The 22,721-nt window shown below is 46.8% G+C and overlaps 1 protein-coding gene across 1 annotated transcript; it reads right to left on the bottom strand.

Moving 5' to 3' along the window:
• Positions 1-9,163: 9,163 nt before the first annotated feature.
• Positions 9,164-13,719, bottom strand: LOC120689138 (serine carboxypeptidase-like 34). The gene is made up of 6 exons (XM_039971468.1): positions 13,540-13,719; positions 10,120-10,178; positions 9,916-10,016; positions 9,737-9,829; positions 9,520-9,620; positions 9,164-9,313 (listed from the first exon to the last, which is right to left on the bottom strand). The coding sequence occupies exons 1-6, from the start codon at positions 13,717-13,719 to the stop codon at positions 9,164-9,166; spliced, it is 684 nt and encodes a 227-aa protein (XP_039827402.1).
• Positions 13,720-22,721: the final 9,002 nt, after the last annotated feature.

The following is a 22,721-nucleotide window of genomic DNA, read 5'->3' as shown; positions in this document are numbered from 1 at the left end:
GGTACTTTCATAATTCTATTCTAATTCATAATTAATTTAAAAACAAGTATGTAATAATACTGAAATTGTAATACTAAACGAGTGTTCTAAAGCACCAAATCTAATTCAGCTAATCCGCTAATTAAATTTAATTGTTATACAATATCAATGGATTCATACGGAAGTTACCGGTAGATCACAAGTACGCAATTCGGCAGAGCTTCGCCGTCTTTCTTCTCCTCACCCCTCTCTTTTTTTTTCTGAATTTTTTTGGCTCAAATGACAAAGGGAATGGCGGCATATGGCGGTCAGGGCTTATATAAGGGGAGGGGACCCTGTCGCCCCCCCAACGGGCGACAGGCCTCTGTCGCCCGTGGGGGGGGGGGGCAACAGTCCCTTTTTTCTCCCAGGGACCTCGTTGCGAATTTGAAGAAAAAAATTACACTTAAGACCTGCCCCCCTATGGGCGGTGACCGGGGGGTATTTTTGAAATATTTCAAAACGGACATATATTTTTGAAATTTTTATTTTTAAAAAATATAAAAAAGAAAAAAACCCGTGACCCAGCTGCAGCTCAAGCTGCATGCGCCCCACTAGGCTGCTTGCGCCCGCACAGGCCTGCGGTGACGGCTTTTTTATTTTTATATTTTTTAAAAACATTTTTTTACAGAAATATATTTTTGGTTTCACATTTTACAGTTTTGTACCCCGCCGCTCGGTAGGGGGCGGCAGGGAACTACATATAAACAAATATAAATTGTTTTGCGCGGAGGCCCCTGTTGGTAGCCTGCCGCCCCCCTGCTGGGCGGCAGGCACCTGACGCCCGGTGGAGGGGCGGCAGGCACCTGACGCCCGGTGGAGGGGCGGCAGGCAGCCTGCCTCCCGGCAGGGGGGCGGCAGGCTCCCCCAAATATAAAAGCTGAACGAATTCTAAAGGGCCTGACCAATTTGATACAATGAACGAAATTTAAATTGAACGTCATCGGTATTCTAGGCCCATTCACTCAAAAAATCCCCATCCAATGCTCATCCCTGATCTAGCTACGAAAAGGGGCATAGGCCGACGGCAGACACGTCGTATCCGGAACAGAATGGACGAGTCCGAGGCTGGAATGAAGAAAAAACGTTGCAACTTGTGTGGAGCAGACGGTCACACTTACAAGAAATGCCCACAGCTTTCAGTACCCACTGCTGCCGAGCCACGTGCCCCTACAGCCTGATATTTCTCTGGGCCGCCTGCCCTTCGCCTCGGCGTCTTTTTTATTTCTATATTTTTCAAAAAAAAAAATTTACAGAAATATATTTTTCATTTCACATTTTACAGTTCTATACCCCTACCGCCTGGCAGGGGGCGGTAGGGATCTCTATGTAAATAAATATAAATTTTATTTGCGCAGAGGTCCTTGGCGAGGGCCTGCCGCCCCGCTGCCGGGCGGCAGGCCCCCTGCCGCCCGGCAGGGGGGCAGCAGGCTCCCGCCAAGGATATAAAAGCTCCGGCCCTTCCCTCGCGCCCTCATTTTCTGCCCACGAGATCTAGAGAGGGGAGAGGGAGAGAGGAGGGGTAAGGATGGTAATTCCACCGGCGAAGCCCTATCCGATTTTGGATCCGAACCGCAGGTAACCAATATTTCTGACGTATTATAGAATTGTTTCTAAAATAATTACGAATTAGAATAGATTGAGTTTTTGGCTAGTGAAATATAAAATAGTAAATTTAGAATGACAGTACTTTATTGTTATTGCAGCATAAGGCAATGACTGCTTCTAATTCTGTTGGATTTTCATGGATCGAAGAAAAATCTAGTATATTTCTTGAGATCATGACACATCTTGTAATCAGTAAGAAGTTGGATCCATTAGCAGATGGTACGATAGAGATGGTGTTGTCCAAATTAGTAGGGTTTAAAGATTTCACATTGTTTCGAGGTATTACAACGCAAGATGTAAAGGGACACCTGCTAGAACGCCGTAAGATGTATATGAGGGTATGTGAACTAGCTAATCATCCTAATGTTATTGGTTTCGTACAAAGTACTTCTACGATATGGATGCGGTCAGAGGTGTATGAAATGCACATTAAGGTAACTATCATTCGTATCTAATATCTATAGTCATTTGTAATCCATATTCCGTAAATTTTAAAGTTGTTCTGTAATTATATGCAAGGATTACCCCGAGGACACAGAGTTGATTAACAAATCAATACCAAATTTTCGTAAATTGGTATGTATCTTCGGTGGACTCATGCCGCAAACAAGACGAAGGAGGCGTGGAAGATCTTCGGGTGATAGTACTTGGCAATCACATAGAACCGGAGGTTCGTCAAGTCAAACTGCACCACCTCCAGCACCAAGTTCTGTTAACTGGGATGACGACTTAGATGACTTCATGCCCCCAAAACCATGGCCTCCAAGACCTGATGTTCCTCCCCTGTACATGAAAGTAGAACCATAAAAGAGAGAAAGGGAAAGTCAAGAGGTTCGTCAAGTCAAAATGCACCACGTCCAGCACCAAGTTCTGTTAACTGGGATGACGACTTAGATGACTTCATGCCCCCCAAACCATGGCCTCCAAGAGATGATGTTCCTCTCCCTGTGCGTGACTACCTAGATGATTTCATGAAATAATGTGTAACATATGGTGTTCATCGGTCTAGATTGTGAAGTAAATTGTATTGAAATAATTTGGATTCTTCAGTATCATGGATGTGTACTCATTTAGCTTTCTTCTATGTGTCACATTATGTGGTGCTTGTGCTATAGGTGGCGACAAACCATGTGTCCAAGCATTTGGGGCTAACCAATTTGATACAATGAACGAAATATAAATAGAACGTTAAACAAGATACCACATAAGATATTACATTGAAGGTTACGTTCATTACAACCAAATTCTATAGAAATACGCACTTCCAACTAATTAAACAAGACATTTAGGCATAGTACATACACAATATACTTAATTTCGTACACACAAATAAATGCACAACTAGATGCGGCGAATTCTTGTAGGAGGAGCCGATCCATCCGTCGGATTCCCGGAAGGTCCAGCCTCGGCAGCAGCATTGGGTACTAAAAGCTGTGGGCACTTCTTGTAAGTGTGACCGTCCGCTCCACACAAGTTGCAATGTTTTTTCTTCTTTCCAGCCTCGGACTCGTCCATTCCGTTCCGGATACGACGTGTCTGTCGTCGGCCTATGCCCCGCTTCGTAGCTGCATCAGGGATGAGAATTGGATGGGGAATTTTTTGAGTGAATGGGCCTAGAATACCGATGCCGTATATCTCATGACACCAAGTATGTGCTGCGGCTTCTTTTTTGAAATATTGAGAAACATATGACACAGCATCTAACCCAAATACAGAACAAGCCGCGATGACATGGGAGCATGGTAAGTGATGCACCTTTGGCTTCTGACATCGGCAGAACACCCTCCCGTCAATGGTTATCAAGACTTCTTGAATTACCCTTTGCCTGCGGACACCCTGGCCGGTCCTATCCCTACATGATACCTCAAATCTTTGCTCTTTTGTGCCCATCGATATGACTGAGTGAAATCGAGCCTTTTCAATTTTTTCTCCATGTACTCATTGACCCTTATGCAAAAATGCACTCCTGGATCATTAAGTAAGGGAGCGGCTGATGTGTATCGCTCCCTAAAATACCTTATACATCCATACATGATGAACTTAACAATGCCAATAAGAGGAAATCCACGAACATGACGCATTACCATATTGTAACACTCAGCATGGTTGGTCGTCTCGATCCCATAACGTCTCACATCTGTGTCATATAGAAGTGACCACTTCTCTTTAGGCGCACCATCAATCCACTGTGAAAATGGCTTAGCATGTCCCACTAATGAATCTGTAGAACGTCTCCTGCTGGATGATGAGGCCTGGCTCTTAAGCAATTCAATGCTCATATCATCAATTATACCCCACAAAGCATCGAACTTCCTCTACTGATTCTGAGTGCACAATCGCTTGAACAAATTCATGAGATCCTTGTTCTTGAACCGCTCATAAAAATTAGCAGCCATATGTCTGACACACCACCTACTGACAACATCTGGCCATATAGGAGGTGAAAATGTACTACCTTCTTGTAGCTGTCTTATAGCTGTAAGGAGACCTGCATGTCTATCACTGATAAGACAAACATTAGGCCTTCCAGCAACAACGTGATTCTTCAGACGTTCAAGAAACCAGTACCAGCTTTCTGTATTCTCATTCTCAACAAAGGCAAAGGCGATTGGAACTATCTGCTTGTTGCAATCAATTCCGATTGCCGTCAATATTGTTCCCTTATATTTCCCTGCCAGGAAAGTGCCGTCAATACACAGAACAGGAAGGCAGTAAATGAATGCCCTGACACATGCTCCAATGCAGAAAAAAGCTCGCAGCAGAATGCTTGGCCCCCCTGACAAGCTCGGTACACTATATGTATCAAAAGCACTTCTAGGATTTCTGTGCACAATTGCTTCAAGCATATGATGTAGGTTGTCATATGATGCTTCATAAGTGCCAAACCTCATCTCAAATACTTTTTGTTTAGCCCGCCAAGCCTTTGCATAGCTGATCACGTACTAGAAATTCTGTTCAATGTCCCTAATTATCAATGCAGGCTCGTAATCCATTTTGTCAAGAATCACCCCATACATCTTCTTAGCCCCGGAAGTTGATGTGATATTACGATGATGTCCCACAATACCTGTCAATCTACAAGTATGTGGTGTAACAATTGAATATTCCCAGTGTGTCTTGAACTTTCCCTTGTATGCATGCACTCGCCATGTACAGTCTCTATCTGCACACCTCACCTCGTATTCTTTGCTGCTAGACTTCAGTACTCTGAATTCCTTCCTCAGAGATACAACCCAGAGCTTCACATCATCCTTCACATCCTCAATGGTACGATACTTTGCCTCTTGTACAACCTCATTCACTCTGTATTCAAACTCCGAACTCTTAATATCTTGTACCACTGGATTCTCAAAACCCTCTTCACGCCATTCACCTAGCACTGGGAAGCGTTCATCGTCCTCATCGTCCGATGAGTCCCCACATTGCTCCATTATTAGCGCATCCTGGTCTTCTTTCTCTATTTCCTCCACAATTTCAGGTATCCGCTCGTCTTCATCTGCCAAACCTTGTGGTTCTGGTTCTGGAGCTTGCATGTTCTCTTCTTCTTTATCCTCTTCCATCTCTTCATTGCAGTCAGATGTTGTGTGTGTTGACCCTTCACCTAAATCACCGGTCTTCTGGTGAATCTGAATTACCATTGCGAGAGGCCACCCACTTTCAAGAGCTGCGTGCATGTAATGTTGCCATTCTTCCGTACTACTTATATGCGTCAACTCCCAGAAATCCCCATTAGTTTTCCAGGAAGTCAAGGTATGAACCGTGAGCAAATAGGTCTTTGGATTCACATTGAACATCCTGTGAATACATTTCCGAATGGACTCAAAACTCCTCTCTAGGGGTTTATCTAGACTGCACTGTCTTCTTTCCAATGCTGATAGATTTGCTCCATAGGAATCATGAGTAATTCTATAGAAGTCACCGTAATGAACTTGAAACGCCACTTTGCACGACATATCTGGCCATCCAAAGACTTCATTTTAATTAATCTAATATCTAGAAATGTGCTATGGCTTCAATTATAACAACTAATCCGAACTCTAAGTGCTTACAATAATAAAAAATACTAATCATAAAATTAAACATACAACAATTTTGGAATGAAAAAGTTAAGAAATATTGGTTACCTGCGGTTCGGATCCAAAATCCGGTAGGGCTTCGCCGGTGGAATTATCTCCCTCACCCCTCCTCTCTTCCTCTCCCCTCTCTGGATCTCGTGGGCAGAAAATGAGGACGCAAGGGAAGGGCCGGAGCTTTTATATCCTTGGCGGGAGCCTGCCGCCCCCCCCCCCCCCCCCCCCCGCCGGGCGGCAGGCCCCCTGCCGCCCCACCACTTGGCGGCAGGGGGCCTGCCGCCCGGCAGGCCCCCCGGCAAGGACCTCTGCGCAAATAAAATTTATATTTATTTACATAGAGATCTCTACCGCCCCCTGCCGGGCGGTAGGGATATAGAACTGTAAAATGTGAAATGAAAAATATATTTCTGTAATTTTTTTAAAAAAATATAGAAATAAAAAAGACGCTTCGCCTCGCGGGCTGCCTTGCGCGCCGCCCGCTTGGGCCGGCTTGTGCCCCCGCCTAGGCCCAAGCCAGCTTGCTGGGCCACTGTCTGGCCCGAGTGCTCTCCTAAATCTCAGCCCAAGAACAGAACGAGAACAAAGGGAAAGCAAAATCTAAAACCGAAATTCAACTTCGAACTACTCTCTCAAAACTTCATGAAAGCCAAGGTCAATTAAGTACATATGAAGTTTACATGACACTGAAGTAATTACATGACAATGAACCAATTGTGTGACAATGAAATAATATTCAGATTTGCGCATGGCCGCTGAAGTGAATTGCTTGCACAGACCGCCACTAATCGAAGAAAAATCAAATTTCAGTCATATATCTTCAATTTAGGGGATCTGTGCAATAAAAGTGTCTATGGCGCGTGCATTTAAATTCAAACTATATATATATATATATATATATATATATATTGCTGGTACAAGGTTTGCAAGTTTTTAATTGTGGTTTGGGAGCTAATTTAAATTTCCTGCCCCCCGAAAGATCTGAAACACCATTCCTCAAAGGAAAAAAAATGATTATTGCGCAATAAATGTTTGTAAAGATTTGGGGAATCCTCAGTGGGGTTTTCGTCTTTAATACTTCTCTCCATCGGATCCAATATATTCCCATCAATCACACTCGCTCGGCCGTGCCTGCGCCTTCGATCGGCTTTCACTCATCTCATCTGCTTAACGATTCTTCTTTAGCGCCCGAACACATCTATCAATCGATGGCGCCTTCACGGGAGAAGCTTCGCGCCGCCGCCTTCCTCCTGCTCCTGCTCGTCATGGCTGCCGTTAAGCGCATGCTGCTTTCTAGGCTCTAGGCTCTAGCTAAGAAAGCTGAAGCACCATTGCACCAATCGTACGATGCCATTGTCTTGGCGGTTAACGTTGTTGTTGCCGTGCGCCCAGAGATGGCGGCGCCGGTTCAGGCGAAGGAGTGCTTGACACGGACCAGGGGGGTCCGGGGCCTGTGCTTCAGGTCCAGCCGCTGCGCGAGCGTGTGCCGGAAGGACGGTTTCGCCGGCGGCGGCAGGTGCCGCGGCTTCAGCCGCCGCTGCTTCTGCCGGAAGCCGTGCGCGGCGACCGCGGCCTGAACGGAGGCTAGAGGGCCCGCGGCGGCCGGCCAATTAGATATTCCGGGTTTATAGAACGAATAAAAGGCCAAGTGAGACACCATTTGTCGCTTGACAGCTTGTGTGATTAGTAGATTTCTTTAATGAGACATTTGGTGAAGTGTTGGCTTGGTCTCTACTGAAACTGATTTGTTAAGAAGTAACCGTTATGACTAAAAGAAAACAAAATTAAACAACTGAAAGTCGACGTGCAAAAGGAAATACTAGTAAATCTCGAAACTGGATCTGCTGATAAAAACGCACCCCAAAGCTATACAGCTTGTGTGATGAGAAGAAAAATGTTCTGGATATTTTTGCGTGACAGCTCTTCTTGGTACCAAAACCAGGGGCGTTTTTCAAAAAAAAAAACCAGGGGCGTTGGTCGTGTTCCAACGACTGAAAAGGAAAAAAAATATTAAAATTGAGGGGCCGAAGGGGCGACCAGAGGGGGTGAATGGGAGCCGATTAAAATTTCTTGCAATCGGAAAGATCAGCGTAGTCTCAAGTGTACACCGAAATCCTCGAGTCTTAGGTGAAGCGTGGAGTAACTATGGAAGAGCTAAACCAACACAAAACAACCCTAGAAACAAGCTAGGATGATAGCGGAAGCAATCACGTAGAACAGCACAAGAAGCAGCAGAAGAGAACGCACGGTATAACCCACCGGTTAATCCGACGCACTGATTTAAACTGTGTCGGTTCAACCGATGACTGACACCGGATGATCTGGCAAAATCAAGCTCGAGCGTCGGTGTTGTTGTCCAAAGAGTCCACAAAACAACCTTTGACTACACCGGTTAAACCGACGTTGGCACAATCAAGCACCGGTGTAGTTGTCCAGAGGAACACCAACTCGAAAAGTCTTGAGCACCGGTTAAACCGGTGTTGTGAAAACTCAATACACCGGTTAAATGAGTGAACTCTTGCACATGGGGCAACTGGTGACCATGCACCGGTTAAACCGATGTTCGTGGTAGCTAAAGCACCGGTGTAACTGAAGAACACCAAAAAACCCTAACTCAGAGAAAGACCTATACACCGGTTGATCCGACACATACAATTTCAAAGCGTCGGTTTTGGCGTCTTCAACCGCCGTCCGCCTCCTTGGTTTTGTGGCGCAAACCAAGAAACCCGCCTTCCGTCGCCGCTTGCGCCCTCGATACAGGAGTGGACGCCACATCTACCACCCGGCATGAGCTCCGGTCCCGGCTGCCCTTCACCGCCGTCCACCGCACGGTCCATCGGCCACAGCACCTCCACGGCAGCTCTCTGTCGACACTTGACGCCCGTGTACCTGCAATCCAAAGACCAAGCGCACGATCACACCGCACGGTTGACAATTCACTCATCACAAGCAGAATAGAGTACTCAACATTCCTCAAAAATCAAGAATCATCGTCACATTCTTTTCGCCCACAGCACTGTTTCATTCCAAGAACACACTGCAGCGACACATGACAGAACTGTTTAAGTTTGAAAATGGGTGATCTTATCCGATGTTCAAACTCCAAAGGCCAAAACTACTCCTGCTAATTGCTCCAAAAAAAAAACTACTCCTGCTCGATGGCAGGCAGTCAAAACCCCGCGTGCGTCCCTGAACGTGGGCGACGAGCCACGAACTGGAGTTCATGCGTCGTGGGAACTTTTAACGGAAAAGAAGAGATTTTCAAGTCTGATTGTAATATATAAATAGATGGCAAAGATCAATAAGAAATCTGCTCATTCACATTTTACATCTCGTGATTCCACTGTTCATTACATTGCAATCTCGATTTACAACACGTTATCAGCACCATACCCATCCACGGATCCCGTTGTTTGTTTATTGAGGAGCGTACGTGTTCCTTGAGGAAACAACTACCATAACATTTTCTAGAACGGCTTGGAGGGCAGGTTGGTGTTGGCCAAGAAGTGCCTGAAGAGCTCAAGCGCTTGCGCAGGCTTCGTGGACGGGACCAGGTGGCCGGCCCCTCTCACGGTGACAAAGGTCAGGCCGTCGTACACCACGCTCCAGCCGCCAACCTACAACAGCACAACGACACAACGCCGGATCAGAACAGCAGCAACGTACCGCAGTTTGCCTGTGTTGAAAGAGCGACGTTGAATCTTTTTTTTTAACAAACTTTCCATCTTATCACTTTGAAGTTGCGAAGCCCATGCGTGTGTTTTCTATTAGGGACCGGATCGGAAGGTGATGGTCCTGTTCAGACTTCAGAGGATCTCTTTACCTGCTTGTGATGGAACCACGGCGACCAGTCCTCTATTTTCCTTGGAGGCCTTCTTGTTCTCCTCCAGGATGACGTTTGAGAGCTGGGGAATGGTTTGAGAGCTGGGGAATGTAGTGTCCTAGAAAGCAGAAACGCAAGTGAAACCAACCAAATGTGCATGAGCTGCGAGCAAATAGAAATCGTTCAGTTAAGTATGATATGGATGAGTTAGCTGCACCTGCGTAGCTGTCTCCGGCTATGTAGAACTCCTTCGCTTTGTGCTGGGGGAATCTCTCGAACCACCTGACGAGGAAACTGTATGATCCGTGTGCTGCAACAGTTGCAGACAGCTATTCAGCCATTGGTCATGTTTCTTACATTCTTGTGCTTTTTAGAATGAAGAGAAATATCTGTCACCTGTGGAATTGTCTCCCGGTGGATCTTTATCAAGGGGCGTGTTCGTGTACGAAAATCCAACGCCCGCTGGGGAGTCCAGGAACAGGATATTTGCAGCTGAACTACCATCAGACAGTTAGTTACATGGTTCCATTGTTACTGTCAAAAACAAGACTCTGACAGGTTAGTTCTGCCAATTTTGACATGCCTTGATTCCAAGCATACGGGTTTAACTCAAGCTCAGGAACATCTTTCTTCACCAGGAATGGTCCAAGCTCCTGCGACTGCCCAAACCCAACGAAAGAGAAGCAGAGTCTGAATCTTTCCAAATCTAAGAATTTGGATTCAAGGCTCGGGGAGATGTGCAACACGTGTGATGAGTAGTTTGTTTTTCAAATTTATTTGGAAGACAAAGATTTAAAATCAAGATGAACCCTTAGCCTGATTATTTGATTCAACCTAAGGCTCAGATGCTACTCCATATGGAGTACGATTTTAATCGCATCCCATATATAAAGATTGTACTTGAAGATTTCAAGACTACTCGGGCTAGAGCACCACACAGTCTTGGTGCAGCCAAAAAAGTACTCGGAAGACATGTCTAGGCAAAGTTCAAGGGACTCAAACACGGCTTCAAAAATACCCAGGAGCCTGCACTACTTAGCTATGAAGAGCTCGGGGGCTTATTAAACTCGAGGCCATGGGACACCTGACATGACGCATAACTGCATGGTATAAGAGATGGGGCATGTCCCATACCCTGACATCATGTAAAGTACCTGTATGTGAGTAGAACTAGTCGGTATAAAAGCGAACTACTCGAGAAGGACTCTTGGGCTCATATCGATCTAGAGTTTCATATATAAGGGCGGATAGGGACCCCCTCCAAACAATCTAAAACCCTCAGGTAATACAAACCATCCAACAATATGTAGGGTATTATGCAACATGTGATCCGAATCTGTCTAAGCCTTGTGTTGCTTACACCATCGTGTTCCTGATCTTGGCGACTCCCTACATACAATCAACTACCTTAGAGTATCCCTAGGTGGGCTAGCCGGTAAAACACCGACCGCATCATCATCTAAGAAGGATGTTTTTATTTTGTAATACAAAAGCTTGGTCTCCAATAGCTACAAACTAGGAAAAGGTAACAATTGAATAATTTCTATAAACATCAATTACTGTATAGAATTGTGAAAAAAATAGAGCATTACTATTGGAACCAAATCATACCATTGTCATTATCATGTAGAAGTTTGCAGCAAGACACGTCACAACTCTCTCCATCTGGGATTACGTCAGCAAAAAAACAAGTGAATTGTACTACCTTGCATAGCTGTGAAGTTAAAATACCGATGAAAATTGACCGCTCCTTCAACAATGAAACTTTATTTTATTGCTTTCACAAACTCAAAACCTGAATCCTGAAGTTGTGTCACGTTAGCATATAAATTTGAAAAAGGCAAATGGAATATTAAAGACAGAGAAAAGATCACAAACCTCATCAAGGTTTTCTTCAGTGTTGTACTTCTTTAGAGCTGACTGCATGTATTGTTCCATAAGATAATTATGCAGCTTCATCTTTTCTTCTGCTGAATGTTTCCTTTCGCTTGCCCTTGGCCTATTTGATTCATTCTTGAGGTGCTCAATGAAGTCTTTCTTAAGACCACTCAACTTTCATCTATTATATTATTATTTGGCCAACAAATGGATGCTCCATGTTCACTCTCAAAGCCTAAAAGTTTTCACGTTAATCGGAGAAAAAAAAAGAAAAAATAAATTACCCACCACTGTCATTACGAAAAAATTAGCCTAAAATGCTCATATACATGTTTATAAATTACCCACTAGTGCCATTAAAATATATTTCTATTTATAAATATAAATATATCCATCGTTTTGCATATCAAGCTACATATCGTGCATACCTATAAGATAATAGCTACACAAATAATTAACATATTTTACCACACGTATATCTTATTATATTATGAAAATTCCAAATGTACATTCACGATTATATTATTATTAGTCAAAATAAATAAAATAATTTCTAGGCTTTGCACTATATTAGACTACCATCCTTCATAGGTTTGTTGCCATTGCTACAAGGCACTACCGCACCTCACAATTAACACCAGAAGCTAAAAAAAATTAACACCACAAGCAGATCAGGAACCAGGATAATATCGATCAGGCCATAATTGGTATAGTAAGCTCATCATGCTTGAACATGAACATAGGTTGCTGAAATTCTAAACGGAATCTTGTGCTCTGCACTATGGATATTTGTTGGCTTCCAAAAAACAAAAAACTTGGATTGATTATTCCCAACAGAAACTAGGCCATGGAGGTATGGCGCCATACAACAAATGACAAAATTAAACATATTAGCGACAATGACTAAGAGGATCATAAAGTAGGGAAGCTAGCAAAAGAACAACTGAGTCAGTTGAACTGAGCAATGGGCAGCATTACTGTAAGGGCTGGCAGATAAGAAATATTTTACTATTACTACAACGAATGGTAGTAGGTAAGATCGAGGAGATATGCAGTCGTGACAGAATTAGGACTGTGTGCTTTTGCCATGCGGCCACATCGCTGACAAAAAAGATGTAGGCAAAAGGAGGCACCACTGCACTAGCAGCAGAGAAGCACTCTTGGTTACTGAAGCAAGTAATATGTGATGAGAAAACTTTAAATTTATAAATAATAATTAGATAAAAATACAAAATATATTTAAAATATCAATACTAGCCGCGCAAATGCGTGGGTCACCTCACTAGTCCTGTTAAGTTACCAAACCCATCCTAAAGAGCCATCAAATAGGCGATCTTCTTTTCAACTGCCGTCATCATCAGGCCTGGGTATAATAATATGGCAACGGAAATTCCATAAAAAATAAGACCCATTAGAAAAGGATGAAGTAGAGCAGGTTTATTAGAAAGGAAATATATGCACTTACATCACATGGGCTTCGGTTCTTGATCAGCTATTACGATTGTGCCGATCGCAGGTGGGCACCTTGCGAAGAAGATGAGAGGCGGCGAGCTTCTCCAGTCAAAGACTCAGGCGCCAAAAGAGAAATAGAATGCAGGACACCGCAGGCCGGTGGTGAGAATCTAATTCTAAAAAATATCACATGCTGCCATCCATTCATCACTCTAATTCACACGTGTCATCAGTTACCGGCATCCAGGTGGGTCACTCTCTGTGAGCTCAGATGCTGCAGAATAAAAAAAGATGATCTACATCCATATAATAACCGTGCCTTGGTACTTGTATAATTAAATGAGCAGATATTTTCAGAACCATGTTGCTTGCAAAGTATGCATGCCTCGGTATTTGTGCAATTAAAGGTGTTCTAGGTATCTTGACAAGCATGTCGCTAGCAAACTATGCAATGCCTCAAGTGATTAGACCGACTCCAACAAAAAGATGTAAAATGGGAGAGGCATTCCTCCATTTGCCTCCTATACAGTAAATTCATCACACATGCAAAAATCCTCATCTCCAACAGGCGGAGGCAAAAGCAGATGAATCACCACCGGCCAGCGCTCGTCGGCCCGCGCTGGCACCGCTCGCCCATCGCCGGGGTGGAGGCAGAAGTGGTCCACGCCGGTCTTGAAGTGATCTTGGGGCCCTCCCCTTGTTGGCCGCCGCCGCCTTGCGCCGGAGGAGCTTGCGGACGAGGAGGCGACACGCGAAGCGGGCGAGCTCGCGGGCGGGGAGGATGCGCGGCACCAGGCGCTGGAGGTTCTCCGTGAAGGCGCGCATGGCGGCCTTGGGGAGCGCCTTGCTGAGGCTGACGCCGAGCGCCATGGTGCGCGGGCGCGTGAGCATGACGTTCCGAGCGAGGTCAACAGCGATGAGCCCGCGCTGCAGCCCATCTCGGAGAGGTTGTAGCCCATGACGTCCTCCCGCATGCGAAGCGGCGCACGATCCTGGACAGGAGCGACAGCTCCGGGGAGAAGGACCCGACGTTGAGGACGACCAGGCCGCCGCGCAAGGGAAAGGGAGGGAGCAGGGGGGGGCGTGGCGCCCTCCGCCGATTTGAGCTCGGCTCGGCGAGTCCTCGGCGAGGAGCGGCCGGCGGGGCCAGGCGGAGCGGACGAGGCGAGCGGACGCTGCCGCCGCCGCCCTCCATCCCTCCAGATCTCCGCGGCGAGGAGGGAGCCGGAGGTGAGCAGGGGGCCGCGCTCGCCGGAGGTGAAGTAGGGGGCCGCCGGTCGTGCCCGCGGCCCGCGGCCACCCCCGAGCTCGCCCGGCTATTTAAGAAATTTGTTATTTTTATATCTCACAAACGAAGTCGAGTTTGGATAAGATATTTTACAAGATGGTGTATCATCATACCATCTACATGTGTGATTTTTTGGTGAATTTAGATGACTTTTTTGCCGTGGTTTGCATGGGTTTTCACGAAGTCTATGATTTGCACTAGATACATTCCCTTCAAAGATATCCCAAATAGTGCTTATGCAAAATGATCGTCTCCCTAGGCAGCCCGAAGGAAACACTTCTCAGCGATCACTAGATTCTCTCAGATGCTAAATATGGGGCTTCAACGAGAACAATATCATAGAGGTTTCTCCTATAGGTTCCCTAACACAAAAAGTCGTCTCGCACAAACAGACCAGAAGACAAGGGGATTTTCAAAAGACAAACTACTCCATTAAAATAAACATGCTTACATATGGCTTCCCCTTCCAGGAAACTCCACAAACAATTATAGAGAACGGGGATTACCTTACAGCGAATGTGGTACAAAAATACAACAGTGTTCTTGGATATTAAACAGTGGATGGCTAAACACTACTGCAACAAAAGAGTGCTCTCAGGAACTCGAAGTTTGTCTGGTGTCTTCCTTCCTTGCTCCCGATGTCCTATGCCTGGATGTCTAGCTCTGCTTATATAGATGAGCCGAGGGACGCTGCTTCTTTATTTATCTTCACTTCAAAGAGACAGCTCGAGGAAGTCTCTAAACAATGACGCCTGGACGATGTGCTTTAAAATATGCTTCATGCACATGCATTTAGGAGAGCATGTGTGCTAACTACTTGTAGGAGGCATGCACACTTTGCAAGCAACATGCTTCTCAAGATGCCTGCTGCACCTTTGATTGCATAAGTACCAAGGCATGCGTACTTTATTGCGACATGGTTCTGACTGTAAGGCTAATAATATAATCTTCTGCTGGCTGTAAAAAAATTTACAGCCCATCTCTCAGACTATTTATATAGTGGTTTCTTCACCATTAATATATGGCTCACTTGTTTCTCTCACAAAGTTCCTTGATTCTTATGTTGAAACTGGCTGCAAACTTACAGCTCACTTTTTTTTCCTCTTCTCTCCTCCACCTCAGCATTGAGCCTTCTTATGAGAGAGATATAAGCACATCATAATACTTGCTTTGAAGATGCATGCACATTTGATTATACAAGTACCGATGCACACGGTTATTGTATGGATATGAACTTTTATATTTTGCAACACTTGAGCATAGAGACTGATATGTTGATGCCCGTATTTACTAAGACCTGTGAACTAGAGTGACGGGTGGATGGCAGCCTGCAATATTTTTTGGGATTAGATATTTCTAGGCGGTCTTCCACGCCTGAAAAAAAATGTAGAAGCTAACTTGATCCACTTAATTATTTCCAAAGTAGACATCAAATTTGTGCACAAACCAGGCCTTTTAATGGAAGGAAAAAAATTCATATTGCTCCTCTCAAGCATCGTCAAAGTTCAGATAACGCCCTAAACTATTTCTTAGTTCAATTTACTTCCTAAACTATATAATTTGATCCAATTTACATCTTAATAAGAATAATATTTTTATTTATCCTTGCACAACGAGATCTTGAGTTAAAATTTTGAAGATGATAGTGAATGTTATAAGAAAAATATATCAAGAATTTTTCTTCGTTATTTGATAGGATATGCAACGATGGGTGAGTGCCGCGAGCAGGGATTCATGGGAACCCCCATTTAGAGATTCAGCCAGTGGTGTATCACGCAGCAGGATCTAATCCATGCGAGCTAGGGAGGCAAAGAGATTTAGACAGGTTCGGGATGCTTAAAGAGCGTAACACCCTGCTTCATGTGTGGTGCTGGTGGTTATCTTCAGTTGAGTTGAATCAGATGGGATCCGACCCATGTACATATTGCCCATGTATCCTATTTATAGCCTTCCCCATGGGCTCAGGGATAGGTTTACCGGCTTTGGTGCGAGTGCGGCTCCCAATAGGGCATATCGTCCTACAAGTGGCACCTATCCGCAGGACAGGATCCTGTTCTGTGGGCCAAGGTCTGCCGCAGCCCAGATTGCTCTCTGCAAGGGATCTTGGGATGTTCTGGGGTCCTTCCATCACCCCAGGATCTTTTACGTCACCCCGGGTCCTTCCCATGTACAACCTCATGGTGTTGTCATGCCCGTTTGACATGATGTGAAGCCACAGTGGTGGGGCCACCCCACCATCCATTGCAAGATGGTGCGACATGACCTGGGAGGGGGCTGCCCCTAGCTTGGTCACAGCGCCGCCTGTAAGCATGCCTCTCCCGTAATCATGTTGGTTTGCGGGGAAGGCGCGCCAACCTCTGGCCTCGTCTGGTAGCAGCGGGGCGGGCGCATTAAATGCGTCGTCAGACGAGTCCTCCACAAAGGGATTGTCCGGACCTTGGAAAGTGCGTGGCCTTAACCGGTCTTGGGCCCTCAAGGAGGGACCTTGTGTTAGTGCTTTGCCCTAGCCCATTGCTCTTGGTGGGCTAGAAAGGCCTTTTGGCCCACTTGATCTCGATTTGTCCGGGCTAGGGGGACCTTGTTCTCGTGGTACTGACAACATAATATTTAATAATAAATTAACTCTTATGATAAAAAAATATTGAAAAAATATTGATGAAAAATCATATTAGCTTTTTTCGACACATATTTTGATGCCCACTACAACTATGAAAAATCTTAAATTAAGATTCTACTTGTATGTGAAGAAATAAAAAAGGATAAATTCATTCAAAAAATAAAAGGATAAATTGTATTAGGAGGTAAATTAAATCAAATGACATAGTTAAGGGGCCAAACTGAACCAAGAGATAGTTTAGGGGTTATTCGGACTGTGTCCATATTTGAGAGAAGTAATTTGAGCTTTTTCTTTAATGAAAAACGTATATAGATTGGAGCAAATTTTTAAAAAGAAATGGAAGCCAAGGTTATTACCATCTGGATGGTGTTATTTTTCCATAGGCAATATTGGATTTATAAATTATACCAAAGAATAATAAGTTCATAACTTGTGCAGACATACATACATAAAACAAAACAATGAACGTCTGCCCACTCGCTGCCGCGCTCTTCCGGTTCCCTTACGCTAGCGTGGCACCGCTTAGAGCAAGTATAACGAATCCATTCAGCCGGGGAATCCTGCCCACCACGTCAGCTCAATCTGAGTTGGAGGATTGAGAAACGCAGAATGAGCGGCTTGTGAGTCGCTCGCTCGAAGCGGCAGACCCATGGTGGAATCATCCGCTCCCAGCCTGTGGTTGGCAATTATGTTTGCAATTCTTCCTCCCCTCCAATTAGATTGCATTAGCATGCCTACATTAAGTGCTTGCTCTTATTAAATGCAAGGACTATCTCAGCTAACCTAATAGCCAATTCATTATACTGATTGGTTGCGTTGAAAGCTCAATATGACGTGCCTGTTGCATTCCGCCGGCTGCTGGCTAAACCGTTAGCCATGCTCTTAGCTGGCCCTTGCCTCGCCTGTGCTGCGCCGCCGTCCCCGAACCAAGGGACATGTGGTGGGCGCTGCTTGGCCCTTGGCGGTGGCAGCTAGGGCTGGAAAAATAGCTCGTGGCTCGTAGCTCGGCTCGGGCTTGGAACGGCTCGGCTCGGCTCGGAGCAGCTCGCGAGCCTCAAACGAGCCGAGCCGAGCCAGATTTTTTGGCTCGCAAAAATAGCGAGCCGAGCCGAGCCGGCTCGCGAGCTCGACCCAATACAGTTTAAGAATAATTTCACGATGATTGATGAATTAATTCTTCATCTTTAGTGGTATAAATTAATATTTATACACATAACATAGCAATTTGTATGTACATAAGAAATATATGCCACATAATTATTGTTATCATTAAAAAAAAGTAAATTAATTTATTTTGAGTTTAGTTCACATTGTTTAGTGTGGCTCGCGAGCCGGCTCGAGCCGGCTCGCGAGCCTCCACCGAGCCGAGCCGAGCCTGATTTTCTGGCTCGCAAAAATAGCGAGCCGAGCCGAGCTCGGCTCGTTCACTTGCCGAGCCAAACCGAGCCGAGCCGAGCTCAGCTCGGCTCGGCTCGTTTCCAGCCCTAGTGGCAGCAGTGGAGACGATACGGAGAGAGTCCCACTGACATCTGAACCCAGTGTGGTCAGATTCACGCATCAGGCTATCCGCAGCGGCGTACGCAACTGCGTCCTCCAGGATGCGGATAGCGAAAATTTCGCTGCAGCGGCGTACTGCAAAGGGTCCGCTACGCTTGCGAAAGGGGTGCGTTTTCTCCAAATCTATCGTGATGGTGTTTCTCCGCAACACAACGCGCCGCGCCGACCCCACCTTGCCTCCGCACGATGCCACGCGCGCCATTCCCAACCACCACGCGCTCCTCCTCTGCCACCGCTCCGCCCAGCCCCGCGCCGCCGCTGGGGAGGAGACGGACCACCGCGCCCGCTGCTGAGGAGGCGAGCAGGGGAGCTGCGGAGCACGCGGAGACATTGCTCGCCGTCCCGCGCGCTCGCCGGCCCGCGCGCCGCCGTTATGCGGGGACGAGCCGAGCCCATCGCAGATCCGGTCTCTGCCCTGCTCCTCCGGGGCATGGCCTACTCCGCCATGGCCGCCGTCCTTTCCAAGCTCACGCGGAGGAAGGTGCCGGCCGGGAGTGAGAGAAAGGGAGGGAAGCATCGCGGAGGCCTCGACGGCGCGTGCGCACTGGCGTCCGCTATCCGGAGGAGCTGCACCTCCGGCCGGGATGAGGAACCGCGGAGGGAGGAGCCGGCCGTGGGGAAGACAACTCGAGGCCGAATCGCCATCCACCTCGCGCCATCCTGCCCCACCCTCGCTCCGCGCGCGGCCGCGCTCGCCCGCGCATTGGCGGCCGCACCCGCCGCCACTGTTGCTGTCGCCGCCGGCTGCCCGACTTGCTCGCCGCTGCAGCTCGCCCCTGACGAACCCACCGCAACTCGCACACGACGGCCGCGCGTGCCGGCCACCTGCCCGCTGCCACGACGAGAAGTGGGGAGGGGCTCCGCCTGGGCGGAGCGCCGCACGCTGGGGTGCCCCGCCGGCCTCCGCGAGCTCCCGAGAAGACCTCCGCCGCCCCGTGCCGCCCAGAGCTGCCGCCGGGGATGGCGAGGCGAGCTGGCGGCGGTGCATGGCCGGAGGAGGGCGCGCCGGCGAGGGAGATGGACGGAGGAGGCCGGGCAGAGGAGGGAGGAGGGCCGCGTCGCGCGCAGAGGCCGGGCGGGGAGGGAGGAAGGCCGCAGCGATGAGGAAGAGGATGCGGCCACGAGCGCCATGGACCCACGCCGCCTCGCCATGGCCGTCGCGAGCCGCGCCTTCACCTTGCGTCGCGGCCTCACCTCGCGGCGCGGCCCCCGCCCCCCACCTGTAGTTGCAACTCCCGGCCGCGGTGAAGCCCAAGGAAGAGGAGGTGCTGCCGCCGCCTCGCGCCGGAGCCCCAACGGTGGACGAAGGGAGCAGCCGGCCTCGCGGCGCGGCTGCCCGGCCTGGCCTCGCCGGCGAGGTAGGGAGGGGTGGAGGGCCGGCCGCCAGCGAGGGAGGGAGGTGCTGAGGGCCATGTGCCGGCGAGGAAGGAGAGCAGAGGGCCGGCGAGGGGGATTGGTCGGGGAGAGAGAGAATGGGAGAGAGAGAGGGTTCGGTTGGTAAAAAATGAAAAAATAATATGACGTGTGAACCCCACAGGCTGGTAGTTGATATAGAGGGAGATATGAAGGATGAACGAGTGCAGCCAAACTGAAAATAGAGAAGAGAATTTTGATGACTAGAACAGAATATTTTTTTTAGAGTATGGATATAGAGGACGACGAGTGCAGATAGCCTTATGTTAGTGAGCTGATGCGTGAGTCTGACCACACTGGGTTCAGATGTTAGTGGGACTCTCTCAGTATCATCTCCACTGCTGCCAGTGGGAGCGAGTTCCTCTGCAGTACTGCAGTAGAATCGTCTTCCAAGAGACGACCACGAGATTTAGGATGACTTTGATCAAATAAAATAAAAAAGGAACATATCAAAAATATCTATAGCAGGATCCTAGCCTATAAAATAACTAGTGAGGTGACCCGCGCATTTGCGCGACTAGTATTGATATTCAAAATATATTTTGTATTTTTTATCTAATTATTATTCATAAACTTAAATCTTTCTCATCACATGCTACTTGATTCAGTAATGAAGAGTCTTTTTCTGCTGCTAGTACAGTGGTGACTCCTTTTGCCTATATCTTTCTTTGTCAGTGACGAGGCCGCATGACAAGCGCATAGCCATAATCCTGTCACGACTGCCTATCTCCGCGATCCTAGCTACTATCATTTGCTAGTCATTGTCACACCCTAAAATTTCAATTTTGGATGTGAACATCTTTTCGATATATTTATCCATTTTTTGAATATTTTGAGAATTTTTCAGAATTCTCTATCATTTATTCTCACTTTTCCCTGAAGCTAAATCCATTATTGGAAGGTTCTAGAATACTTTTTCTTAAGATTCAAGTATTTTATTTGGACTTCCCATGGCCCAAACCATCTCAGAGAGTTCATTCTAGAATTTTCTAGAATTGAATTCTTTATCTTTTCTCCTCTAATTCCTTCTCTTATTTGTTCTTTTTTCCTTTTCCTTCGTGGGCCAAATTCCTGCCCGACAAGCCCAGCTGCTGTTGTGCCCTTGCGCTCGTGATGACAAGGCCAACAACTCTACAGCACGACCTCCTCTTGGCCAAACCCTGCACCTGCGCCACCCCTTGCGTGCGATGACCAGCAGCGCCGACTCTTTTTGCTTGCCCCTGTGCGCCGCCGTTCGCTGAAGCCAAGTGCCGCCGCTCAAGTCGCCGGGGCACCAACGTGAGGCCAAGACTCCCGGCAGCCCCTTCTCTGATTCGACGTCCCTACTGCTCACGTTCTCCCTCCCTCGCAGTCTAGCGCGTCGTCGGCAAGGGGAGCAGAAGCTGCCAACTATAGATGGCCAACGGGCCAGCCCGGCCCGGCCCGGCACAACCTCGGGCCGGCACGGCCCGGTACTGGACGGGCTGCCACGGGCCGGCGAGCCTACCGGGTCGTGCCGCTACGGGCTTCATGCCTGGCCTTCGGCCCAGACACGACACTATGGGCCGTTTTTCGTGCCGGGCCAGCCCGTTTAGCACGGCCCACTTTTCGGGCCGTGCCAGCCCACGGCCCGGTACCCTCAATAGACCTCAAAATAACTCACAATTGAGTTCCCAATTCAGAAATCACTAATCAGACATTCAATTCAGTTCACAAATACACAGGTTCTCAGTTCAGACATTCAGTTGAGTTCACAAACACACAAGTACACATAAGTTTATGTGACAATTGAGTACAAGACTCCAAGTCTCCAAGACTCCAAGAACAGATGAACAGATCAACAGAAATGGAGAAGACAACACAAAGAGATAACCAAAATGCGCTGATGTGCAATGCTGGCTCATTAAAAACTTTTCTAGGTAAAACTCACCCTTGTAAGAAACCCTAGAAAGAAAAAAAGAGTGCGGCCAGCTCAGAAAGTCTTAATTAAGTTAATCATTACAGTCCATAGTGGCATAGTTCAAATGGCCACCCAAATGAGTTCAAATAGTCACTCACATCTCACAGCAAAAGCCGAAAGGTAACTCTCAGTCTCTCAAACTCTTAAGTCTCTCAGCTCACAGCTTCTCCACCACCACTAGTGGCTTCTTCTTCATCAAGGAAGAGATTCTAGAATGCCTCCTCAAGCTCTATGTCCTCAGCTTCATGTTGTTCCCTTCTTGCTCCTAGCTCCCAGTCTTTGATGCAGGTGAGCATCTCCACATTCTCTGGTGACAGGCACCGCCGCCGCCCTTCAAGGATCCTGCCAGTCAAACTGAAACAAGACTCGGAAGAGACAGTAGATACAGGAACTGACATGATATCTCTAGCTATTATAGATAGGATTGGATAGGTTAGCTTATGGTCATGCCACCAGAGAATTAAGTCAAAATCATCATCATAAGCAGTGACACAATGATGTGAGCTCACTAACAGCACCACCAGATGAGGAGGAAGAGGTAGGGGGAGGACCAACAACACTTGAACCAGCTTGTTCTCCAAAAATCTTTGCCCATGCTTGCTTCTTCTTACCTGAATGAGCTGATGGTTGTGGAACCCTTTGAGATCTTGCTGCACCAAACTTAGTCTCATATTTTGTAAACAGTTTATACAATTCAGATTTGACTTCAGCATAATATAAACTGTAAGAGGCTCCAGTACTTTCAGATAGCAATTGCAGAACATTATAAAATCCTTTCATCTTAGTTCTAGGATCAAGAATGAAAGCATATGAATATAGCATTGGAATATCCTCCCAATATTTAAGAAATTTAAGTTTCATTGGACCAACAATGTTTCTAAGGTCAGCAGCATGTAAATGTGAAGCAATCTCTAAAATATGGTGCAAAACAAATAGACTTGTGGGATAATAAACACCATATAAGACTACAGTTGAATCATAGAAGAGTTGCAGGAATTCCATTACCTTTTCAGCAACATACCAATGGTTTCTAGTCAACAGTTTTGAACCATAATGTG

Source organism: Panicum virgatum, chromosome 9N (assembly GCF_016808335.1).
Source record: "Panicum virgatum strain AP13 chromosome 9N, P.virgatum_v5, whole genome shotgun sequence".
Taxonomy (NCBI): domain Eukaryota; kingdom Viridiplantae; phylum Streptophyta; class Magnoliopsida; order Poales; family Poaceae; genus Panicum; species Panicum virgatum.
This window is presented reverse-complemented; position numbering and strand designations above follow the sequence as displayed.